Below are 22649 nucleotides of genomic sequence, written 5' to 3'. Positions count from 1 at the left end.
GTTCTAAGTTATGTACATGTATGTAGTTCAAACATTTCATTTTCTTACAGAAAATGCCAGAACTAGCAACAGTGATAATGGTTTCCAAAAATGCACAAAATTTTTGCCCCAAAGATTTAATCAATAGGATTTGAAAAACAGCATTGAATATTTTGAGATGGTTTATGAGCTGTAAAAGTGATGGACTTCAGACATTCAAAGTGTATAAGCTGTATTAAAAATACAGTTATCAGCATTTACTGATGACAGGCTGAAAAAAAAAGAGTGAAAGAAGAGAGAAAAGAGCAAATAAAAATATTGATGAGTTTGTAAGTGACACTGGTCCAATCTCTAGCTGAAAGGATTATGTACAGCAAGGAAAAAGCTTCTTTCTCCTTTACTCCCTTTTTCAAAGAGATTGCATATTGTCAAGGTCCATTTCCATTAGAGGAATACATTAAAATAATTTTTAATCTATATTCTATTTTCTGGCCTATAGAAGGTATTCAAAGACAGAGGAAAGTCTAGACTTCTGCCAAGGAGATTAAACAAACCCACATTCCTACACAATTTAACTGTGCTGTTACACATCAAAATTCAAACCAGAAAAAATAACTCAATGCAAATGCTCAACAAATACAGAATTATGGATTCTGACAAATCAGGGGGAAGCAAGACTACGAAAGGAGTGTCTGAACTTGATGAGGAGATCTGTGTAGGATGGTTTCTGGATCCTTATACCCATTTGAAGGGTCCATCACAGCTGCATATAACTCACTGTAAGCTCTGCAGACCAGCTCTGTTGACTGTTTTATTATCTGCTCTCTAAAAAAAACAAAACAAAAACCATAATTTGCAAATTGTAGGGAATGTAAGTGCACCACATACAAGGAATTACAGATGCATGCTAAAAGTAACATTAAAAATCAGTGTGAGTCACAATAAAAAGCCCTTTTACTTCAGCTGTGAAGACAGGTTAAGGTTGTAAAACAGAAGGAAGCTTCTTCATTCTCTTTGTATCATACACAGATAAACTCACATCTATGATCCTGATAACTAAGAAATGACCTTATTTCTGCCATCATGAAAAAACCAGCAGAAGGATTTATCTTTTAAAAGACTGATCATCCTAGTGATCTACCTTCTACCTCCTGTGGCTTCTCGCTGTCCTCTGGAAAGACTTTTTTTTTTTAAATCTACCAGCAAATATGTTCTATTTGCTTTACTTTGACTCCATAATCAGTCAAAAAGGAAGAGCTGAAAGTGACAGTGGTCAGAGGTTTAAAAGTTGCTACACAGCCTTTTACCAACAATGCTGTGAAGTCTGTATCCTGTAATTTTTCTGGATATAAATGAGTAACAATGCAGAGAGAACAGATGCTAAATTTAACTCAAAAGTTTAGTATTTAAGACAAACTAATATATTTATTTTACACTGGCAATCGAATCCATTTCATGGCCATGGTGATGTGTTTACAGTTGCATTTTTATTTATCAGAAATAATAGTTAAAACTATTTTACAGCCCCTCATTCAACTGGAACACGAGGAGGAGCTGAGGAAACCAAGGTAACCACGAATCCAGACTCAGCCCTGCAAAGGAATAATGACATCTAAACTGCATCCACTAAAATCAGGGCTGACTTTACCAGCTGCTGGCAACTGGCAAGTTAAAGAAATCTCAAAGACCAAGCACACAGAACTTCACCTTTTCAGGCAATATTAAGAAACAGAATATATTAAGAAGCTGTGAGAAAGATGATTAAGGCACAAACCTGCATTTTATTCTGATGCAAAGTATCTGCTTTTTTGATATACAGATCAACTGACAGAGTCACTGGTTTATTAGTAGACTGAAAAAAAGACTGGCCTTGTAATAGTAAATTAAGAAACACTATTTTAAGTGAAACACATTCAAGGTGTTCAGGTGAAACAACTGGCAATGAACAGTCTGGGATCACAGAGCTACTGTGACAAGACAGTCTCTGAAGTATTGCACAGTGAAATGTTATACAATTAACTGCATTGCACCAAATAATATTAAAAGAAAAAGTTCATTAAAATATTCTAGAGGATTGAAAAGCATCAAATGAGTCTTTCCATCACATAATGTCAGTGCCATTAATCAGTACATTAGGATTTCAGTTGCCATAACAACGTGATATATTTTACCACTGACACAAATGGTAGTACCTTCTAAAAATAGTAATGCCAGTTTTCAGTTTCTGTGAAACAACACAAATTAAAAGAGTTTTTCAAGACCAACAACACATAAATAAATTGTTGAAAACTTTTTAAATAAGCAAAGGAATCTGCAAGACAAGTGCATGCACAAGCAAATGTTGGAAGGAATGTTCTTCACAGTAGTAAAGCTGAAATGATATTGTCACTGAGTGTCTGACACACTGGTCCCTCCCAAACAGAACGTGGCCTGATTTTGAGAAGCAAAGAACTCCACAAGTTCCAGCTCAAATGCTAGAACTGTGGAATACAACTACATGATTTCAAGGAAGGTGTCTTCAAAACTGACATCAAATGCAATCCACAAGGAAAATTTCAACTACTACAGCTAGAAAATAAAATTATAGTACCAGTTAAAGGTTTTGCTTGAATTTTGAAGGTTTATCTACTACAGAAAATATCACTATTAAACCCTGATTGTACACCCCTGCATCTCTGTAAATAGGTATTTAAACTTCAGAAGGATTGCTGCTGTCTGAAGATGTATGCTTGAAGGTTAAGGGGCTAAGAGGTTTTATTTGTTTTTAAATCGAAAGGGGAATCTGACCTGCAGTGTTGAGTTCTAGCAAGTTAATAAACTCCTGCATGTTGGCTGAGCTGCAGCAGCTATATATATCTTCCTCACACAGGCTCACTTCTCACCTGCCCACTACTGCAAGGTAAAATGAATTCTGCTTAAATTGTGCTATGAGAGGTTTAAAAAGCTTATCAATGGGACAAGGCTAAGAATGCATACATGAATAGTTTATCTTGGTTCATCTGACAGAGGAAATTATTAAATCAAAGTACTTTTACTGTACCTGGGTCTTTAGAGTAGCATAAAGCCTACCTCTGAGAAATTGCTTCTGTGTTAGCAGTGAAAAATTGGGGCTTTCAAAATACATTTACTGGTATTATGATTTTTAAATAGACCTACATTAGGAAAAAAATACAAGTTTAATAGCTTGACACCTAGAAGCAGCAGTTGCAATGCTTCACTGACATTACTGATCAAGCAGTAGTGTTGGGTCTGTCCTGGAGCAGAACAGCTCTCACACAAACAGGGTGAGCTCTGCTGGCTGAGCTTCAGGAACAGCAACCCTACCAGAGAGACCCAACAAGCTACTGAAAAGCACCAACACCTCCCTTGCCAAGTCATGAACCAGGTATATGACATGAAACTGGAAGCCTTTGGATGAGGAGAACCTGAATGACACAGCAGGAGAACCTGGCAGTTGAACCAGCTGATTGTTGTAGGACCCATCCAACTCAACCATTCTATTCTAATAAATTCCCAACAATAAATATTTCTCTCTTGACATCTGTCATTTTTAACCTGCAGGATGCTGTAATATAACCCAGCTGAAGACAGGCACTAGCAATGAGACTCCAAATATTGTAGCTTTACACAAAATGTGATGGGCATTAGTCTCAATTTCTGGTATAATCTGTAACCTGCATTCTTCACAAAAGTGTGAAAAGTAACGTCAAGAAAAGTTTTTGATCAGTGCAGCATATCATACTCTGAGTTTAAGTACTATAAAATGTCTTCCTATGGTTCACATTTAACTGAAAAGAAATTCATGGCACTTTCCCTAGCCATAGGGCTTGGTTATACTCAAAAAACAAGAGAAGAGATAAACAATAAAGTTCTCGCTTTCATGAAAGAAGAAATCACTAAAGAGATAAACAATAAAGTTCTCGCTTTCATACTTGAAAGAAGAAATCACTAAAAAAGAGGTGAAAAGTAAAATAAACTGCACAATATTCATTGAGGCAGAAGGCCAATACTCTACAGCAGAAGACAACAAAGTTGAAAATTCTAGACCTGATGGAGCAGTGGGGATAAAAAAAAAAATCTTGAGTGAATAATTATGTATTTCATCTGTCTTTGGAATGCTCACAAAACAGTTCTAAAACAATTCACAACTAAGTTGACAAAAAACTGCCAACACAGCAGAACATGTTCAAAATGATGAATGTAATTCCTTTTGATGGTGTCTGTTAACTCAAGAGTAACTATTTCAGTAAGTCATAGAATTACAAATTCCTCACTGCTTGTTCAAATAGAGGAGGCTCAGAACAAAACTGAATTGTGACCTCCAGGACGATGCCAATACGAACGCAGCTGATGACTTGAGTTCTCATCATGCTCCAGTAAAACCTGCTCAGATTCACCTCTCTGATCATCACATGCAGAAATTCAAAGGTAAGGTACTTACTTCACAGTGGCACTCAGAAGGAAATTCAGCTGGGACATTAAGAGACTATCTGGAGCAGAGAGATAGCGATCAAACTGAGCCTAGGGGTGGGGAACAGAATATGACACAAACATATTGAGACTTTGCTGTTGTAGGAAAATGGGTAAAAACACAGACCTCTGAAAAGTGATTACATTAAAATAGCAGCTTCTTTGATAAAATTTTCTCTTTTTAGATATTTAATAAGCCTACAAATGTTTAAGGTAGAACTTAACAGCCCAAAAGAAAAGTCTATCTTCAGCACCTCTGTCACCAAAATTTTAAGCTTCTGACTCTGAGGACTATGGGTGGAGGGGCATAATTATCCATCTCAGTTTCCTATGCAGCTGGTGCATGTATGCATGCACCACTAAACATCAGAACTGCTCTATTCAGTGCAGGATATAGTCACTTCCAGACAGAAATTTAGTCTCTCCAAGTTAGACATGTTGCATGGTTCTTTTTAGCTTTTGGCAGGGAGTCACTGCTTAACAATCTGATGAGGACTTACGTTGGGAAAAACATGAGCAAGGGACCTAGCTCAGGCTTCTTAAACTGCTTCTAAGCCTACTTCTCCTCCCACCTAATATAAAATGAAAAAAAAAAAGTGGTTTGACTCCAGTAGTTTGGAAATCAAAACACCAATTACCTATCAGAGAAGCTGTGGATGCCCCCTCCCTCTAAGTGTTCAAGGTCAGGTTGGATGGGGCTTTGAGCAACCTGAGCTAGTGGGCAGTGTCCCTGCCCATGGCAAAGGGGTTGGAGTTAGATGATCTTTAAAGGTCCCTTCCAACCTGTACCATTCTAGGACTCTATGCCCAAATGGGTGCCCATAGAGCAGATGGAGCAAGGTCTTCTCACTGGTGAAAACAGGACGAATACTGGACACATATTCCAGTAAGGAAAAGTCTGATTAGATAGTGAGAGAAAAATCATCACCAGAAATCATCAAACACTGAGTAGGTTACTCAGAAAAGCTGTATAATCTCCATCCTTGGAACTGCTCACTAAGGTGAGGCCCTAGGCAACTTCACCTAATGATGGCGACTTTTGTGAACACTAGATGAACCTTCTCAAGCTGGTGAACCCTAAAATGCACATCCAGCTATCATTTAACATGCAAAAGCTGGGCAAAAATTACTGATAAAGTCACTCACAGTTCTCACTAATTAACTTTTGGGGGTTATCTGTCCTTGTTTGGAAAGCAAGGGAGCTTTAGCTGAGAGAGGAATGGACTTTACTAAAACAGCATTTGTAAGCACCTATGAACAGCTTAAAAGGCTGGGACCCAGAAAACCTGCAGGTTAAGGTGGGAGGCAGTTAATTTGCTTGCAAGTACTGCCTCTTTGTGGTTTAAATCCTGGGAAGGCAACACATTAGGCTGATAGATGGGATTTATGTGGGTTTGATTTCAGCATACTGGGTCCCATCCTTTGTATTTACACAAGCAGATATTAAATAAATTAATTAAGAAAATTAAACAGTTGGATTCTTGTCTAACTATTCCAAGTGAAATTAGGTACTAGTATAAACAACAGTTTTATATCTGTCTATCTATCTATCTATAATTTACAGAGATGGTCCCCAAGCTGCTGTCTTTAACCTCCTCATTGGTTTACAAGACCATGGTAAATAGAAGGTATTTTAAAGTCAAAGTATTGATAAGAATGCATGCTGATCTGAGTAAACCACTGAGTGCTCTGTGCCAGAGCCCTGTCCACCCAACCAGCCTGAGAATCACTGATTTAGAACTTGAACAGAGGAAAACAGGCTCTGCTGACACAATTAGGAGGGATTCAATATACAGTTTTTTAAAACACTTTTTTATTTAAAAAAAAAATGACCTTTTTTTGTGGGGGTATATGTATACTGTTGGACAAGCAGGCCTTATTTACTGTTGAATTTCCAGAATAAAGCTAAACTTGGCTAAGCAAGAAGAGTGAGTGATCATATATTATTGCCTACTCAACTGTGATACTGCTATCTCTATGCAAAATAGCCTTCACACACTCTAAGAAAAAATATCAGCTGATAATTTTAAAATATATTGTAGCTTTGGACTTAAAAAAATACAATTGTCACATAAGCCCAGCACCTAACTTCTGAGCTGAGCTGAAATATTTGCATAAAATCAAAGCCTTAGGACTAAAATTATAAACAGCAGGACCTATAGTTCAAAGCATATGGGCAAAAAAACCCCCCAGCTTTGGTGATTAAAACTAATTAGAGCTAAGTATTTGCTTTTAGCAATTTAAGATGACTCATGGGATAATGTTCTAAGTAAAGTTCTGTTTTCTCAAGGCTTAGAGACCAATATTCTGTTACTACCCGTTCATAAATAATTGATGTACTTATTACTTCAAGTGGTCAAATTACCATGAAGAAAGTATTCCCAGACATGCAACTTTGCTATTCTTAGAGAGTATGACAGCTGAAATGAATATCTACTACATCACATAATGAACAGTGTCCTTTCCCATGTCACAGCACAGCTTCACCACCACGACAGGACACTGTAAGGTTCTTACCATCGCAACCTTCAGGGACACGGAATCCATGCTTGGCAAATTTGCAAGAGGACCCTAAGAATCAGGAGTCAAAGGAGGGGGAAAATAAAGGTTATACTAGCATATAGAAAAAGATAAGAAATAATATAAATTGTCATTTGGTCCTGCCACAGGATCTTAAACGTCTGGAAACTGAATCACCATGTCAAGGCTGAAGTGCTGTAACAATTCATTTGTGTTCTACCCTGCTCTTAAATTAAAAACTCCTCATACTGAGTTCTTAATATGCCCTTTCAAGTCCTCTTCTTCCTTCTTCAACATTTAATGATAATCCCCATCAAAAGCCTTCCACAAGGTCTAGGATAAATACCAAACTGCAAACTGGCCACCTCGGTGTTGCAGAATTTCCGAGAACTTCCCTCTGTTCATCTCTTGTGGGACTGTGCAGAGCTCAAGCCTGGTTCCCAGTCAATCCCAGTCAGTGCTGGGATGGCCATCCAGTGAATCCATGCTGCCAAACCCCTAGTAAATGCTGTGATGGCACCTCTGCAGCCAGGCAGCTGGAGAGACAGAAATGAAAACTGCTGCATCCCATCAACAACCTGCCCTGGCTGCTCTGAAACTGCTTTTGGAATAAGAGAGAGGCTCATGCATGGGAAACCAAGCTGAGTTATTAATCAGGTTATTTATACATTTATTTATTCATCTTTATACATAAAAATCTGTTCAGTTTGGGAACTTTATGCAAAAATATTGGCTGAAGAAACAACATAAAGCTCTCCAACAGAGTTCTGTTTTCTCCAGGAAGCACTGCTCCTCACTTTCACAAAAGATCACAAAAGGACATGGGCACAGCTGAAGGGAGGGGAGGCTGCATTCACACCTAGCACACAACAACTGTGCTTCACAAGAAACCATGAGCTCTGAATTCCAGTTTTCAGCTCACTCTAAGAAATCTGAAGTTTTCAACTTTTAGAATCTCACTGTCTTGGTGCTAGAGTAGCTAGAGCAATGAATAAGGAGAAAAGAAGAAATTCTTTCAAATTACTATTAAATTCAACTGCCAGTTTTTCACAGGAGAGTGGTCATGAGGAGACCATTCACAGAAGAGGAGAGAGCCAACATGCACATTATACCAGCTTACCTGTTCTGGCTTGTGTTGCTGCACAGAATTATAGATGTAACTTAGACCAGCTCTTGTTAACACGTAGGAAGCTTGTTCATTGATGAGAGTATCTAAATGAGCTTCAATCTGAAATTTTAAGCATAAAGTATTTCTAAAATGGGCATAAGAATATTAAATAAAGCAAGCCTAGAAACACAGATAAGAAAAAGCAAATCAGCCAACAAGGGAAACTCACAAATACATAGAGCATAATTATTTTATCTATGTCTTCCATATTATAAAGAGGCAATAATAAAAATACTGATAATCCTTTCATGTCTAACAGAAGAACCTAATTTTTTTTTTGTATTTGTACATTCAAAAGCACCAAAAATTAAGACTATTAAAGTCCTGATTTTACAAATTGTTCTGTAATTTTATTTTGCTATAGTTCTTTGGAAACAAGTGATAAAAATCATCCTACTCTTACTGAAAATATTGACAATAGCACAGAAGTTTTGTAATAATGAGAGAAGTCTTTCACAAGGAAAATAAAACTGAAACTAAATCATAATCAGTAGTGATTTTAAGTTTAGACAATGACAATGAAAATTACAAATAGACAATGAAATTACAGCTATCAATTTTAGTTTAATGATCTTCATATGGAAAAGTCATAAACATATTTTACTTTCTTAGTATAACCTTCACTTTGCAGAGAAACCTGATTAATAAATCCAGTCACAGCAGCAGCAAATATTTTAGTTTTAGTCTTGGAAAGATATTTGGGTATATATACATTATTGCTCCATTTTTGCAGATAACTATACCACATCTCATTTATTTTTCTTCCAATCTTAAAGTAGAACTTGATAATATATCAAACTCTTGTAAAATACCAGACTTCCATGTCTGAAATTCTACGAGTTCACCTTTTTACTCCCTATAGTTGTTTAGAAAAATGCACCTTTTTTTTTTTAAGTCAGGCAGGAAAACTTAATATTTCAATTTGGAGATCTTTACTGTCTTAGAGAGTTCTTTTTTCCCCATGAAAAATGTTCCTCTTATTAAATATACCATTGTAAAACTAATAAACTACTTATGGATAATCTTAAAGATATTTTTTCAGTCTGTTCTCATATCTATAAAATGTCTGAAGAAAATAAATGGTATTAAATGCATAACCTTCAGTTCTACTGCTTATCTGCAGAGTAAATCAGTTGCAACATTTACTGTGAAAAAGAAACTCTAATAATGGGCATTAGAAATGCGCCAGACAGTTTGGTGGGGCTGCCTGTTTGTTTCAGAGCTAAAAAGTGCTAAAAATTCTAATTGGGAGTAGAAAATGAAACCTGGCTCACAGCCAACCCTTACTGATGCCATCAGATAAGAAGCTGTGACTTTTTTCTAAACCTCCCAGTATCACATCTCTCCTGAGATACATCACAACGATGTTCATGGAGTAAAACTCTAAGTGGGCAGTGCCTAAATTTCCCCAAGACAATAGTGTATAAACTACATTTCCATTTCAAAACAGTACCACATATGAGCTACTATCCTGGCATGTTAGGGGAAACCAAACAAATAAGAAAGGTGGAGAGAAGGACTGAAGCAGTAACTTCAGCCATACTCTAGCCTGAACTAGATCATGATCTCATATTAACTATATGATCAAATATAGTCAGTCATTTGACTGAGCTTTCAACTTCCAACTGCTGCTTCTCACATAGTTTGCAACTAAGTGTTGGAATGATTAGGATCACAACAATGCAAAGCAAATCTTCTAATAATTTTTTTCAGTTTAAAATAAAAGATGCTGTGTACCATAAGCTCTAATACCTGCTATTTGCTTACAGCCTCTGATATGCCTCTTAACCCATTTTTGGTTGATAACTGACTCAAAGCCAACATTATCAAAGATAAAAGCATCCACAGCACAACTTATAGTCTGCAAAAAAAAAAAAAATCAGTATGAAGTTCATTTTTTGGGGAGACATTAAAGCTTACCTGAAACTGTAACATTTCTAGTCGTTTGTCAGTGAATTCAAAGAGAGCCAAAGTTGTCTTCATCATGTAAAGTGAATTTACCATGAAGGTTGCCATATCAGCTGTGCCCAAATTGCTAGCAGACATAGTGCACATCTGTAACAATGGATCTAGCACACAAGACAGAACCTAATGCAGAAAACAGAGGGAAGAGGGAGGAGAGGGAGGAAATCATGTCACACAAGGTTTCTAAGCTCATTCTGTCTCTATCACATATTTATTCCCCAAAGCAGAATAAAGAGAAATGAGAGTTTCCAACTGGGAAAGCAGTTTTCTCCTGGATTTGTCAGCAGGTGATCAGCTACCATAGTGATGGGAAAAGTATAAAAACCAGAGAAGAACAGATTCTAACCTAGCAGGAGAAAGATTAACCCAGATTAGATAATTGGTAATTGTGCAATCTTGAGGGTGTATTTACTTAATGGAGTAGTAATTGGATAACAGAATTTAGACACTGTGTTAAAAGTAGCACTCCATACTGTACTGTAATTATCCACTTTGTTAGTCACCATCTTATTCACACTACAAACTCTGGTTTGGTAGAAGGCTCCAAAATGGGACCAGACAAAGAAGATTACACGTCTCATCTATCTTTTGTGTACCAAGACTAATTACACACACTTTTTTTTTCCCCTTCCTCCTCAGAGCAGTCAAATGTTCTTATACCTGCACAAAGTCAGCTTGACGGGCATCCAGTGGAACAACAGATGAGTCATGAGATGCCAGAACCTCCCGCAGCAAGTTAAGGGTCTGATTTAGTGCAGTGCTTGGGCCAAGATCAGGAGGTGGGAGTTCAACCTGAAGAACAAGATTATCTGTTTGTGGCAGATTTTTAACTTCATTTACAGCAAACGTAATTTAAGCTGTTAACACAAATGCAATCACCTAATAATAACATTTCACATAGCCATGTAGGGAAGGACTCTGACACTGGACAAATACAGCATGTTTTCAGAGAACAGCCTACAGCTCTCAACAGAACCATGCTGCTCAGTGACAAACAAGCAGAACTCAATTTCTTCTTTCACTCAGGCTATTCTATTTTATAATCTAGAGGTCCAGAGAAACTCAAACACTAATGGTTTTGGTAGTTGAAAAATACATTTGCTAGATTAAGTGACAGAGAGTAGTCACATTGTTAGCACCAGTGAGTTCACTTCAGGCAGGACCTCCTGTAAACACTCCAGAATGTAGTGGAGGCAGAGCTCTGGGATCTTAGAGCCATACTGCAACAGCTGAATGAAGGCATCTTCCTGACAAGGCTGCACAGCCCCTACTCATGCTGAGTGTGAAAGCTGCAGTCACAGACACAACAAGTTTAAGCAAGCTTGTGAAAGCTGCAGTCACAGACACAACAGTCTCAATCCCCAGCAAGCTTTAACCTTAAATTGCCAGTATAGCAATGAACTATGGACAAGCTAACTCAACTACACCTAATACTGCAATGATACTGCAAGAACAACTAGGCCAGCATTCCACAAAAAGTAGGAACTGCAGATTGTTAAGAAACAGAAAGAACAAAAGTTTGTAAATCTCACAGAAAAAAACAGTAGGAACAGCAGATTGTTAAGAAACAGAAAGAACAAAAGTTTGTAAATCTTGTAAATCTCACAGAAAAAAAACACACTTTCAGAGTCAAATTATGAAAAGTTGGAACCCTGGAACTGGACTGAAATTCTATGCTGTTTTTAACACAGGCTCCCATCCTTTAGCCCTTCTTATAACAGGCAGATACCCACCAAATGCTTCATAAAATGTTTATATAAAACCTAGCACATCTCTTTTAACCCAACCCACATTCCTCAGGCTCCACTCCAAACATGGTTGCATCTTCTTGTCTTCAATGCTGCCTCCAAGTGTCTTCCTGCTGCCTCCAGACCCTTACTACAACCCGTTTTGTTGGCCTCGTTTCCTTCTGCCAACAATCCTCTTCCCATCTTTCCATCTCCTGCCTATCCAGAGGCAAGTACAGATCCATCCAGAGCGTGTGGGAGGAAGGAGACCCCAGCAGTGGGGAATAAAGTAATGCTTCAAGGCATAATCTCTTTCCAGAAGGATGTAGGGAGAAATAATTTTGTCTGGGACTGGCCTGTGTGTCTCAGTCCAGGTGTTTAGGTGCAGCAGAGGAAGGCACTGTACACTTCTACAACACTTTTAAGATTCCAGCTCAACAAAAAAGCCAAAGGCAGCTGTGGATGAACGCCCAAGCCACAGGCAACATGTTCCATACTTTTCCAAATGAGAGCTACTGATTAACAGCATAAAAATGTGGATGTCTGAGCCTTCAAGGAAGAAAAAAGAATATCAAAGGGGCAGAGGCTGATGGCCAAAGAAACCAAGGCAGCCAGCACAACAGGCATTTTCAGAGTGGAGTACTGCAGGGCCTTCTGGAAACGAAGCTGTACACAACATGCTACCAGAGAAAGAAGAAACAACTTGGCTCTCTGGAGCCAGGCCTAACTTTCACACTGTGTGTTCCAAAACATTTGATAGCACATGCGTCCCCACGGTGTTATCACGACAGATCAAACAAAACCAACTTCTGAACACTAAGTGTTCCTCTGCTCTCACCTTCCATGAGATAGGACACTGAATTCGAGGAACTAATGGAAAACTAAATCTAATAGCTTCAGAGAACAGTTGTCCATCAACCTAAACAGTCTTGAAAGCATAAAAACCAATATTCTAGCAATGAAGTAACAGTAATTCAGCAAGAGACAGCATCGAGTGGCTTTTCTTGTTTATTCTTGTTATTATTAGGGGTATTGATTGTGCCCTGAACAGGCTGTTCTCAGACCTGAACTGGGCCGTGTTCAGGGATATTTTGGCATTAATTTGAGACTAGAGTTTGATGGGGTTTGTACTTCCAACACACACACTGAACACGGCAACGATAATCTCAGGCTTCTTTGTACAGAATTTTTGTCTCCAGAAGTAGCTGATGGTCAGAAGCTTCTCAATTAGCTTCATCTTTCATTTAATCTGTTCTTTGAAAGTCCAATGTCTTCTAGATGGGAGCAAGGAACAACATCATGGAAGAAGAGAACACAGCATGAAAAAAAGGTTTAGCTCGTTAGATTCTATTTGAGTTAGCTTGAAATTCCTGACTACTCCAATAGAAGCAGAATTATGAGCAAGTGGAAGGAAAAGTAAAGCATTAATAATTTTGAAAATACTAACTTTTTGCACATGAATGTAGTTGTTTTTTTTTTTTTTTCAGAATGAAAAGGTAAATTTAAAATCAGACACATCTACTTTATAGAGGAACCTACTGACTTCAATTCCTGAGAGCTAAATCTGCTACTCTAATAAAATAATTTAGCTTGAAAGTTTCATGTTCACTAAAAGATTATTATAATTGATCCTATTTCCATAAAAATATAGATTTTAAATACATGCTGAATTCTACTTTTGAAGTGCCTGCTTCAGATGCAAGCCAGACAAGACCTAACTAAAAAATTATCAGGGGAGTTCTGTAGCAGCTTGTTCAACAGCATTAAAACATACTCTAACATTATTAATCTTGTAGTATTAAGTGTCTCATCAGTTATAGCCAGCAGTTCAGTTATGCAGAAATGAGGCCAAACAGCTATTCAGCCTTTCAAACAGAACAAGAGGAAGTTCCCTATTTTTTTAAAGCCAGTACAGAAAACTGAAATGAATTCTCCTAAAATTACAATGGACACTGAAAGTTGTACACAAAGTTTAATATAAAAAGTTGTATCTTCATTTAAAGTTCTGCACAGGAATCAGCAGGGAATAACTACTAAGACAGTAATCTTCCTTGAAATACTCAATTCAGAGACAGCTTCTCTGTCTTTGAGAGCAAATAGCTCAAAGGATGTCTTCAAGGATTTAACAAACAGCAAAGGGAAATACAGGAAAAAGAAAAGGCAGTATCAAAAAACAAGAAGACAGTGTATCTATGTTGTTTCCCTTTCTCATTTATACAGAAGGTTAATTGAAAAAGTTAGTGCAGAACTAAAAGTGCAGGTTTTGTTCCTATTAAGTACAATTAATTCTATTAACTGGAGCAGATATAAGCAAAGCATCTCTGTTAGAAGCTCATGTGTACCTGCAAATACTGAAAATACTGTACAGAAAAGCAATCAAAACTATTTATATACTATCCTAACTGAACATTAGAAAGTTAACATTGCAGAGAGACACAGACATATTGGAGCAAGTTGAGCAAAGGGCCACAAAGTTCATGAAGGGACTAGAGTATTTCCTACACAAGAAGAGGCTGTGTTCAGCCCAGAGAACAGAAGGCTCAGGGGGGAAGTTATCAATGTGTATAAATACCTAACAGGGGGATGAAAAAGAGGGAGACAGACTCTTCTTGGTGTCCAGTGACAGGTCAGGGGCACTGGGCACAGATTGAAACAGAGGAAAACAATTTTTTACTGTGAGGTTGGTCAAAGACTGGAGACAGTTGTGCAGTGAGGATGTGGAATCTCTATCCTTAGAGACATTAGAAATTCAACTGGAACCAGTTCTGAGCAACCTGCTGCAGCTGAAACTCTTTGAGCAAGATGATTGGACAAGATGATCTCTAAAGGCTCCAGGTGAACTCATGCATTCTGCAATTCTGTGTATTAGCATTAAGTAAACCAAGAAGGTAACTTGAAACCCAGAACTCCTCAGAGGAAGCACTGCTCACAGTGGCAAATGAAATGTTGGTGGCTTTTATAAGGGCTTGATTAATCAGATTTCAACACAGCCTTTTAAAAACCTCACTGGCAGCGGGCAGAGCCAAAGCACTCCAGATGTGGAACCTTGTGCAAGGCTATCTAGATGTTTCACCCTGTCAGTTACAACTGATTAGCATCAGCTACAGAAGTTCATTCAACAAACTGAGACAATAATCACCACAAACAGCAGCAGCCTAAGACACTTGAGGGCCTATGCACCAGAGAAGCTTCAGACATGCTGTCCTAAGATCTTCTCAGCCCCATTAGGACCCTACAGAGAACAGAAAGATTTTTGCTAGGTTTGTTTTGTTGATGCAAATCCACTCAAAACCAAAACAAAACTCAGATCACAGCATCAACCAGTCTCATTTAATCTGCCCTGTATGTGGCTTCCCAGAAACCTAAGAGGTTTCATTCAGACAGGAAGCCAATTATGGGGGAGAAGTTCACAGTTATTCTCATGCAATGTTTTCACACCTTTGTCCCTGACAAATTTAACAGATAATGGGATCACAGCAATTAATTTGCATAGATCTACTCTAACATTTGATTTATGAGAGCAAGGTCAAAGGAAACATAAAAAGATGCATAAGGACTGAACCTGTAATTCTGATCTGCTTTACTAGCATGGCTGGTAGACCCAAGGAAGCTAAAAAGAAACAAATATAAATGCATTTTTCAACATGGACACATTAACATTGGCCAAGAAACATTCTGGTTGAGCCAATTAGAATAAACCAATTGTTACCAGAGCTAGAAGGCACTGACAAAACTGCCCAATGCTACAACTGAAGGGTAGGAGCCAACACTGCAAAAGAGACACAGTGCTTGCAGCAAAAGCTGATGCACTGAACCTTCAGTGACACAGGAGAAGGGTGGTGATTCACAGCTTCTAGAGAAACCCCAAGTTGTGAATGGCATTTTAAACCTGAAAAAGTGGCTTTGCAGTGACTCTGTTACCAAGCTTCAAGACAGGTTTCAAGAAGTGCTGGAGCTAAAGAGACTCCCTTGTGTACTGACTTTCTTAGAAAGCAATGGACCTACTTTCAGGCAGTATGCTGAATATTTCTCTTACACAGATTTCAGATTGTGAAGAGCTACCTGAGAACACTGAATGAGAACACCACAAAAAGGGTTTCTCAGACTGAAGAGGGTGAATTTGTGAGAACTGCTGACTACCTTGTTTTCAGATTACAGCCAGGATGCCTCAGATTTTCTGAAGTAATGAAAAAGAGATGTTCATGGGAAAGTGCTTCTGAGCAAGCCAGTAAGTGCTCTGAAGTAACCAGGCATTTCCCTGTATCATTTACACTGATGGCTTGACAACGGAGAGGGAGAATCCTGATCTAAGACTGCCTTTAAGTTTCCACACAGCTCCTTGCTTGTGACACTCCTTATGTAATATGGGACACTTTTCAAAAATAGATGTGAAGAGGGAAGTTATTTTCCTGTCCTAGAAACAACAGCCTGAAATCTCAGTTTCCCATTGCACTTCAGAAATTAAAACCCAGGCAGTTTGAAGGCAATGCTCAGCTCAGCATAATCAATAACCTGGGGAATTCAGCTGTCTGTGGTGATGAGGACATCAGAGTCAAATCACCATCCTGTCATTTGTCTACATCCAAACAAAGTGAACCTGAGGAGTTAGCCTACTTAATGAAACATGCCTTGTCAAAAAAAATAGTCATAACTAGCTATATTTAAGAGAAAGATTTGCTTAAACAGTATTCTGGTCTTTCAACTACTAAAAAGACAGACTGTGCTAATAAAAAAGCATACCACAGCAAGACCCAGTAATACACCAGTGTTTCTAGACAGTTCTCCCCACACTGCAGCACAAGAGATTTTGCACAGGGCTAAAGAGACCCCTGCCAAGTTACAAATTCACTGGTAATTATGACTAAGTCTTCTGGAATTTTGTAGCTACAAACAGCAATTAAAAAAAACCCACTTAAATCCTCTTTAAATAAAAATTGTAGAACTGATTTCCATTCATAATTTCTTGCTTACAATTTTCAGATTATCCACAACAACTGAGGATATTAAGGGAATACTATCATTAAAATCATGTAACTCACAAAGGCTATACTCACCACTTTCCAATGATGTTAACAATGGAAGCATTTAATTTATAGAAATAATTTTTATTTAAAAGCACCCTATGAATTTATTTTGAAATTTATTTAAAATGCCTTAAGAATCATATTTTAATCAAAGTAATGGACAGCTGATATGCTTTGAAACAGGCTTATCAACACCTTAAGATGTCAAATATAAGCAGAAATCAGACACCATGATTTCCAGACTTTCCAAGAGAAATGTAATTTACTAATTTTGCAAGTGAATATTCTCTTTGTGCATAACAGGAGCATCAACGAAGCCTCTGCAATCACATATGGAAGCACAAAGGGTTTTCCAGTGCTTTAATCTTCTCTGAAAATAAGATAAAAAAATAATCTGGAAGCAGTTGCAGCACATCCATGGCTGGCAAAAAGCTGGTAAAAAGGCTGGGATGTGAAGAGAATCCTACTCATCTATGTACACAATTTTGGTCTGGACACACGTCAAAAGAAAGGATGGCAAAAATCAATCTTGAGATTCCCCCAAACATAAAAGCACTGTGATATTCACTACCAAATTAATGAAGACATATAAAAAGGCATAAAACTGGTTATCTGTGTATTAACACACAACAAACTAACAGGATTAACTATATCATAAAATAGGATCATTATCTCATGGAACCTAATCTTTCTCTTGAGTGTAATTCAGCCTATTAATTTTGTATTTTTGTTGAAGTAAAACTAATTTTGGTCATGAGGAGATAGAGACATCATTCTATCAATGCAGCAGCCCACTCAGAAAGTGTAATAATAAAGGTGCTTCAAAAGCCTGGCTAAAACTTGCAGTGACAAGAACATGAGTACAGTAAGATTTCTTCTCAGCCATAGAGTCACTTTGTTGTTAACTCCTGAAGCACAGAGATTAATAAATAATTGTGATTGCCTTTGTTATTCACATATCTAATCCTCTTCTGAGTCTCTATAAGCTTTTGACTTCAATTGTGTCCTGAGGAAAGGTCTTCACAGGTCAACATAAGCAATGTAAAATTGTCAGTGTCTTGGATTTAAATGTGTTTATGAGAAAGAACAATATTATGTCCTTTTTACACTATATGGTAGGTTGGAATGCTATCCATTATTTGTAATAAAACCCCACTGAAGGTGGCAGTGCACTCACTGCCTTCATCTGACATCAGGAAAATCTAATTTAACTCCTTTATAAAACAATGACAGTGTTTACAGCCAGTCACACCCAGGCTGGGGGCTGTGAGAAGGGGAATGAAGAGGGTGAAGAAGGTTGCAAATCCTCCCCACAGTGACACACACCATGAACTGGGGGATCACAATTCCTTTTTCACTCCTCCTCCTCCTTCTGAAGCCTACACGTCTCCCAAATGAAAACAGTGTTATATCACCCAAAACAAAAGCACAAAGATTGAGAGTTATGCAAGGAGGAAAACTTCTGCTGGATCCCATGCAAGTACAGAGATAACACCCAGCAGGACAAAACCACAAGAGCTGAATATAACAGAGCTGAACACAGAACTGTCTCACTTTCAAGCCAAGAAAATTTCTTTCTTTAACTGCTATTTTGCACGTTCTTTGCAATTAAAGAGCAATTTTGTGTTTTTGCTGAGGTCCATCAATGATTTCTCTTCATAAAAGGAGCAAGTACACAGATATTTTATTTTAGCTTACAGAAATAAAGCAGAAATTTTGAGGAATTCTTATATAGCTAGTGTATGCCCATAGAAAGCCATAAGCTTTATTGATTTATTTTTGGTAAATTCATATTGCCCCTGTCCATTGTGTGTTTTATGAACTCTTTAACTGACCCTTGAAGAAGCACTAGCAGCAGAGGAACTCCTACTATTCCAAGGACACTACATTCAGATGGAAATACCCCATGATAACAAACAAGGGACTAAGTGGACTTCAGTAGCCTGCACTTCAGTAGTATGGACTGTGGATGATAGCAACTAAGGAGTAACCCAATTAACAAATGAAACCACTGAAAGAAGTCACTGGGATACACAGAAGGGAAGAAAAGGAGGAACAGCTGTTCCTGTGAGACAGTCATTCCTCAGCCCTTGCAGAATGACAAGAAATTGGGACCAGAGGCAAGCTGAGCAGAATGAGAAAACCACTTTGAGAACACCCAACACCACTCACCAAACTCAGAAAATCCCACTGAATGGTTGGTGGGCTACAATATTTTGCATAAAGAACAGTTTCTGTAAATCTATGGGGTTTTTTTGCATTTTCCTTGTAGGTTAAGTACAAATAACTTAGAAATACTCACAAAGCTCAAAACTTTGCTGTTTGTTTTCCACTTTCAAACTTTTTTTTTTTTTTTAAACTGGAAAAAAACAGTAATATGAGGGCTGAGAGTACTGTGAAATAAAGAAAGGCATTTCTTCTTGGTTTTAGGACCTAGTCAGCTCATCAAGTCTCAGACAGGGATGCTGGATCAAGATCAAATTCTTAGGAAATGGAAAGGGAAACAAAGTCTGACAGTTTTCTTAAAGGTGAGATTTAATGGGTGGATCCACCAACAGCAGCATGAAATGAACACACCAGGGAGAAATTAAAAAAGAAACCCCTCTGTTAGTTGCTGAACAATGGGAAGTTCACTGAAATGCAATTCAAAGTGATCAACAGGAGAGGCAAAGATACCAGGAAAGTGATGCTGGCTCAGGTTCAGTTGTTTGGCACAGTTTGCTTTTACTAGCAGTGATGTTCCTGTGTAAAACTGTTTTTACTAAAGCCAAGAAAATCCAAGTTTTGGTTTTACTTAGCTTACTATCTTGGGATATACTTCATAACTTCAAGAAAGGAATTATGCACATGAGTAATTAATTGATCTGATGATGCATTAATACAAATTATCTAGCTCAGTCAGCTGACTTTGTTACATTGCCCTTAGGGAAATTTCCTAATATTATTGCTTCTCAGAGATTTTAAAGCTATGTAAACAGTACTGTAAACATACTACTAACAATAGTATTCTAGCCATATTTTCACAAAAATAAAACCATTATGAGAATTAAAACAGAGACAAGAAGTTTTTACCTAGTTCCACAGCTAAAATATAAACACTAGAAAACTTGAGCTGTAAAAAAAATTGATACATAAACCAGCTATTCATCTAATAATCTTACTGGAAACAAAAAAAGAGAAATTGAAGTGTGTTGTGAAACATGAAAACTGTATGATTTTGAAACAAACCTTGTCCATTAGTTTACTTGCATGAAGACTCAGGCTATTAAAGAATATCTTCTTGCTCAACAAATGCATTTCTTCAATTGTTGTCAACAGTGTGGCTGCACTGTTTCCTACAATACCACTGGAAACAAAATTAAGATTAATTGAAGAATCTGAAGGGGAGGGGGAATATGACAGGGTCAGTTACATCAGACAACACTTGAAATAAAAAGTTTTTCAAAGTTGAAAATCTCCAACAAATAATTGCAGGGACCAGTTCTCTGTATTAGCTAAGATAAGTACAGGCTATGTAAAGCTTTAAACAAATTTCTTAGTAGAATTCTAAAATTTATAGAATTTTTCTTTTGTTATTCTGTAATTCTATTTCTGTTACAGAAAACAGATTACATAAACAAAAAGGGTTGATAACTATTCTGTCATACTGTCCTTTAGGGGTAGTATCATCTCTCTTTCCTCACTGTGATGTTAGGCATCTCCAAAAGGACAAGAATTCATGTCTTGCTATTCCAAGTGTCAAGCTATTATACTTCACATGAATACCACACAAATCTTAAATGGCACTACATGACTATGCTCCTCTCACAGACAGACCCTCTGTCTAAGGTAGAAGCTCTTTTAAGCTACAAAAAAATGGCAGTAAAAATTCATTGCATCATTATAGGAGTGATTTAAACTTGTAGCTTGATCTTCAGATTATAATCTTGTCGCATTCAATAGATCATTTCTCAAATCACATTTTTGCTTCTTTAGTCAGGTGCACTTCCTCTACACAGAGGAAGTCACTCAGCTGACAGAAGGTACTTCAATGGTCTTCCAACAATATATCATCAGCAGGGCAGAAAGTAACAGATAGCACTGCCTAAACCTCCCAGTCTAGCAGCACATTTTCAACTGCACTAAGCTTCATAACCACCTGGAAGCACAAACTTTATAACAGAGACAGGAAAATGACAGCAAAAATCTTTCAGCTTTTTTTGACAATAAAATTAGGAATAGGTCTTGTATGTGTTCTGTCATAGACCTGTAGTGGCATCAGAAGTGAGGAATTTAAACAGAGTGGGAGATGCCCAAGAACCACTTATCCCAGTCTGCCCAACATCCAAATGACTTTTCAGGCAGAAAGAAACTCAGGTAATAATATTAGTGATTCAAATTCTCAGCAGTTCAGCCCAGGGCTGTGGAGGAAGAGATTTCTGCTACTGATGTTTCTCATCAATATGAACTACTGCAAATGCCACCATGTAGAAAACCAGCTGATCTGGCTTTTCTCTATTTTCTGTGTTCCTGAAGGCATCTAGAAGGTTGGAAGACAATTAGTGCACCTTCTGCAGCAAGATACAGAATGAGGCCAGCATCTTCCCCATAAAAAAATGCAAGTGCATCATTAGAAAACATGGTCATAGAATCATAGACTCATTAAGGCTGGGGAAAAACCTCTAAAATCATTAAGTCCAACACTACCATAACCACTAAACCACGTCCTGAAGTACCATGTATATGGTATCAAAACATTAATTTTTAAGGAAAACTGAAAAGGAAAACTGAATTTCTAGAGATAACTTAATTCTAGCATTTTCTCAAAGGGGACTTGAGTTTGTCACCTTAAATATTTTGTGAAGGGTTTCTTGTAGGGTATTTTGTAGACTATTTCTACCTACACAGAACAATAAACAACTTCTGTGATAAACTGAGAAGTTCTTCCCCATGAGAGTGGTGAGACCCTGGGATGGGTTGCCCCGGGAGGGGGTTGAGGCCCCATCCCTGGGGGTCTTTAAGGCCAGGCTGGAGGAGGCTCTGGGCAGCCTGATCTAGTGGGAGGTGTCCCTGCTCATGGCAGAGGGGTTGGAACTGGGGGATCCTTGGGGTCCCTTCCAACCCTGACAGATTCTGATCTGTTTTAGCAGAGGACTTTAGAGCCCTAATGGCTCAATGGTTGGACTTGATGATCTTGGAGGTCCCTTCCAACCTAAAGGATTCCATGATTCTATATTCCAAAGCAGATTCAAGTGTGAATTGAAGAATCACAACAGACAAAAGCTATGTTCTTGGTCCCATGCACATTCCTCCTTGATTCCATAGTACAGAGTAAAAACTCAAACACAAAAATACTCTCTTTACTGTATTAAACTCTCTATATAACAGACATCTTGAACATACTTTGTAATTTTGCATACCTAATTGTATGGTGGTAGAACTTAAGAAGATTGGAAATCTTGTACAGTAAAACTGCTCCTGGCTCAGCAACAATCACCTGCTCAATTCTAACCTGCAGAATAAAGAAAAACAAGCATCCTTCAGGTCATATGCTTCAAAAGCCAACCTCTATGATTTTATATGCACTATATGTCTGATTTTTGAAAAATAAATTTAACCAGAAATAAAATTTGAAAGAGAACATCCAGTTAACTATAACATTCTGCTTGAACCAAAGTTCTTCTTGGTTGCCAAGCCTCTGGGTAGAAAACAAGCAGGTGTACATATACTTGGGAAAAAAATCCTGTTTCTCTGCAGAATTTTGCTGCAACTTGAAAACTTCCAAAATAATGAGATCATTTGATGGATTAATATCAG

At 37.8% G+C, this 22649-nt stretch overlaps 1 protein-coding gene across 1 annotated transcript; it reads right to left on the bottom strand.

Annotated features, from left to right (window-relative positions):
- Positions 1-237: 237 nt before the first annotated feature.
- LOC103781230 (conserved oligomeric Golgi complex subunit 6-like) lies at positions 238-22344 on the bottom strand (the record flags this gene model as incomplete). Its single annotated transcript, XM_008948935.1, has 8 exons — positions 238-804; positions 4421-4500; positions 6967-7020; positions 8090-8197; positions 10058-10225; positions 10763-10894; positions 20082-20199; positions 22253-22344. Coding segments are annotated over 8 exons (900 nt in total), but the record flags the coding sequence as incomplete, so codon positions are not given.
- Positions 22345-22649: the final 305 nt, after the last annotated feature.

Source organism: Merops nubicus, unplaced genomic scaffold (assembly GCF_000691845.1).
Source record: "Merops nubicus isolate BGI_N331 unplaced genomic scaffold, ASM69184v1 scaffold5981, whole genome shotgun sequence".
Lineage (NCBI taxonomy): Eukaryota > Metazoa > Chordata > Aves > Coraciiformes > Meropidae > Merops > Merops nubicus.
Note: the sequence above shows the minus strand (reverse complement) of the source record. Positions and strands in the feature narration are given on the sequence as shown.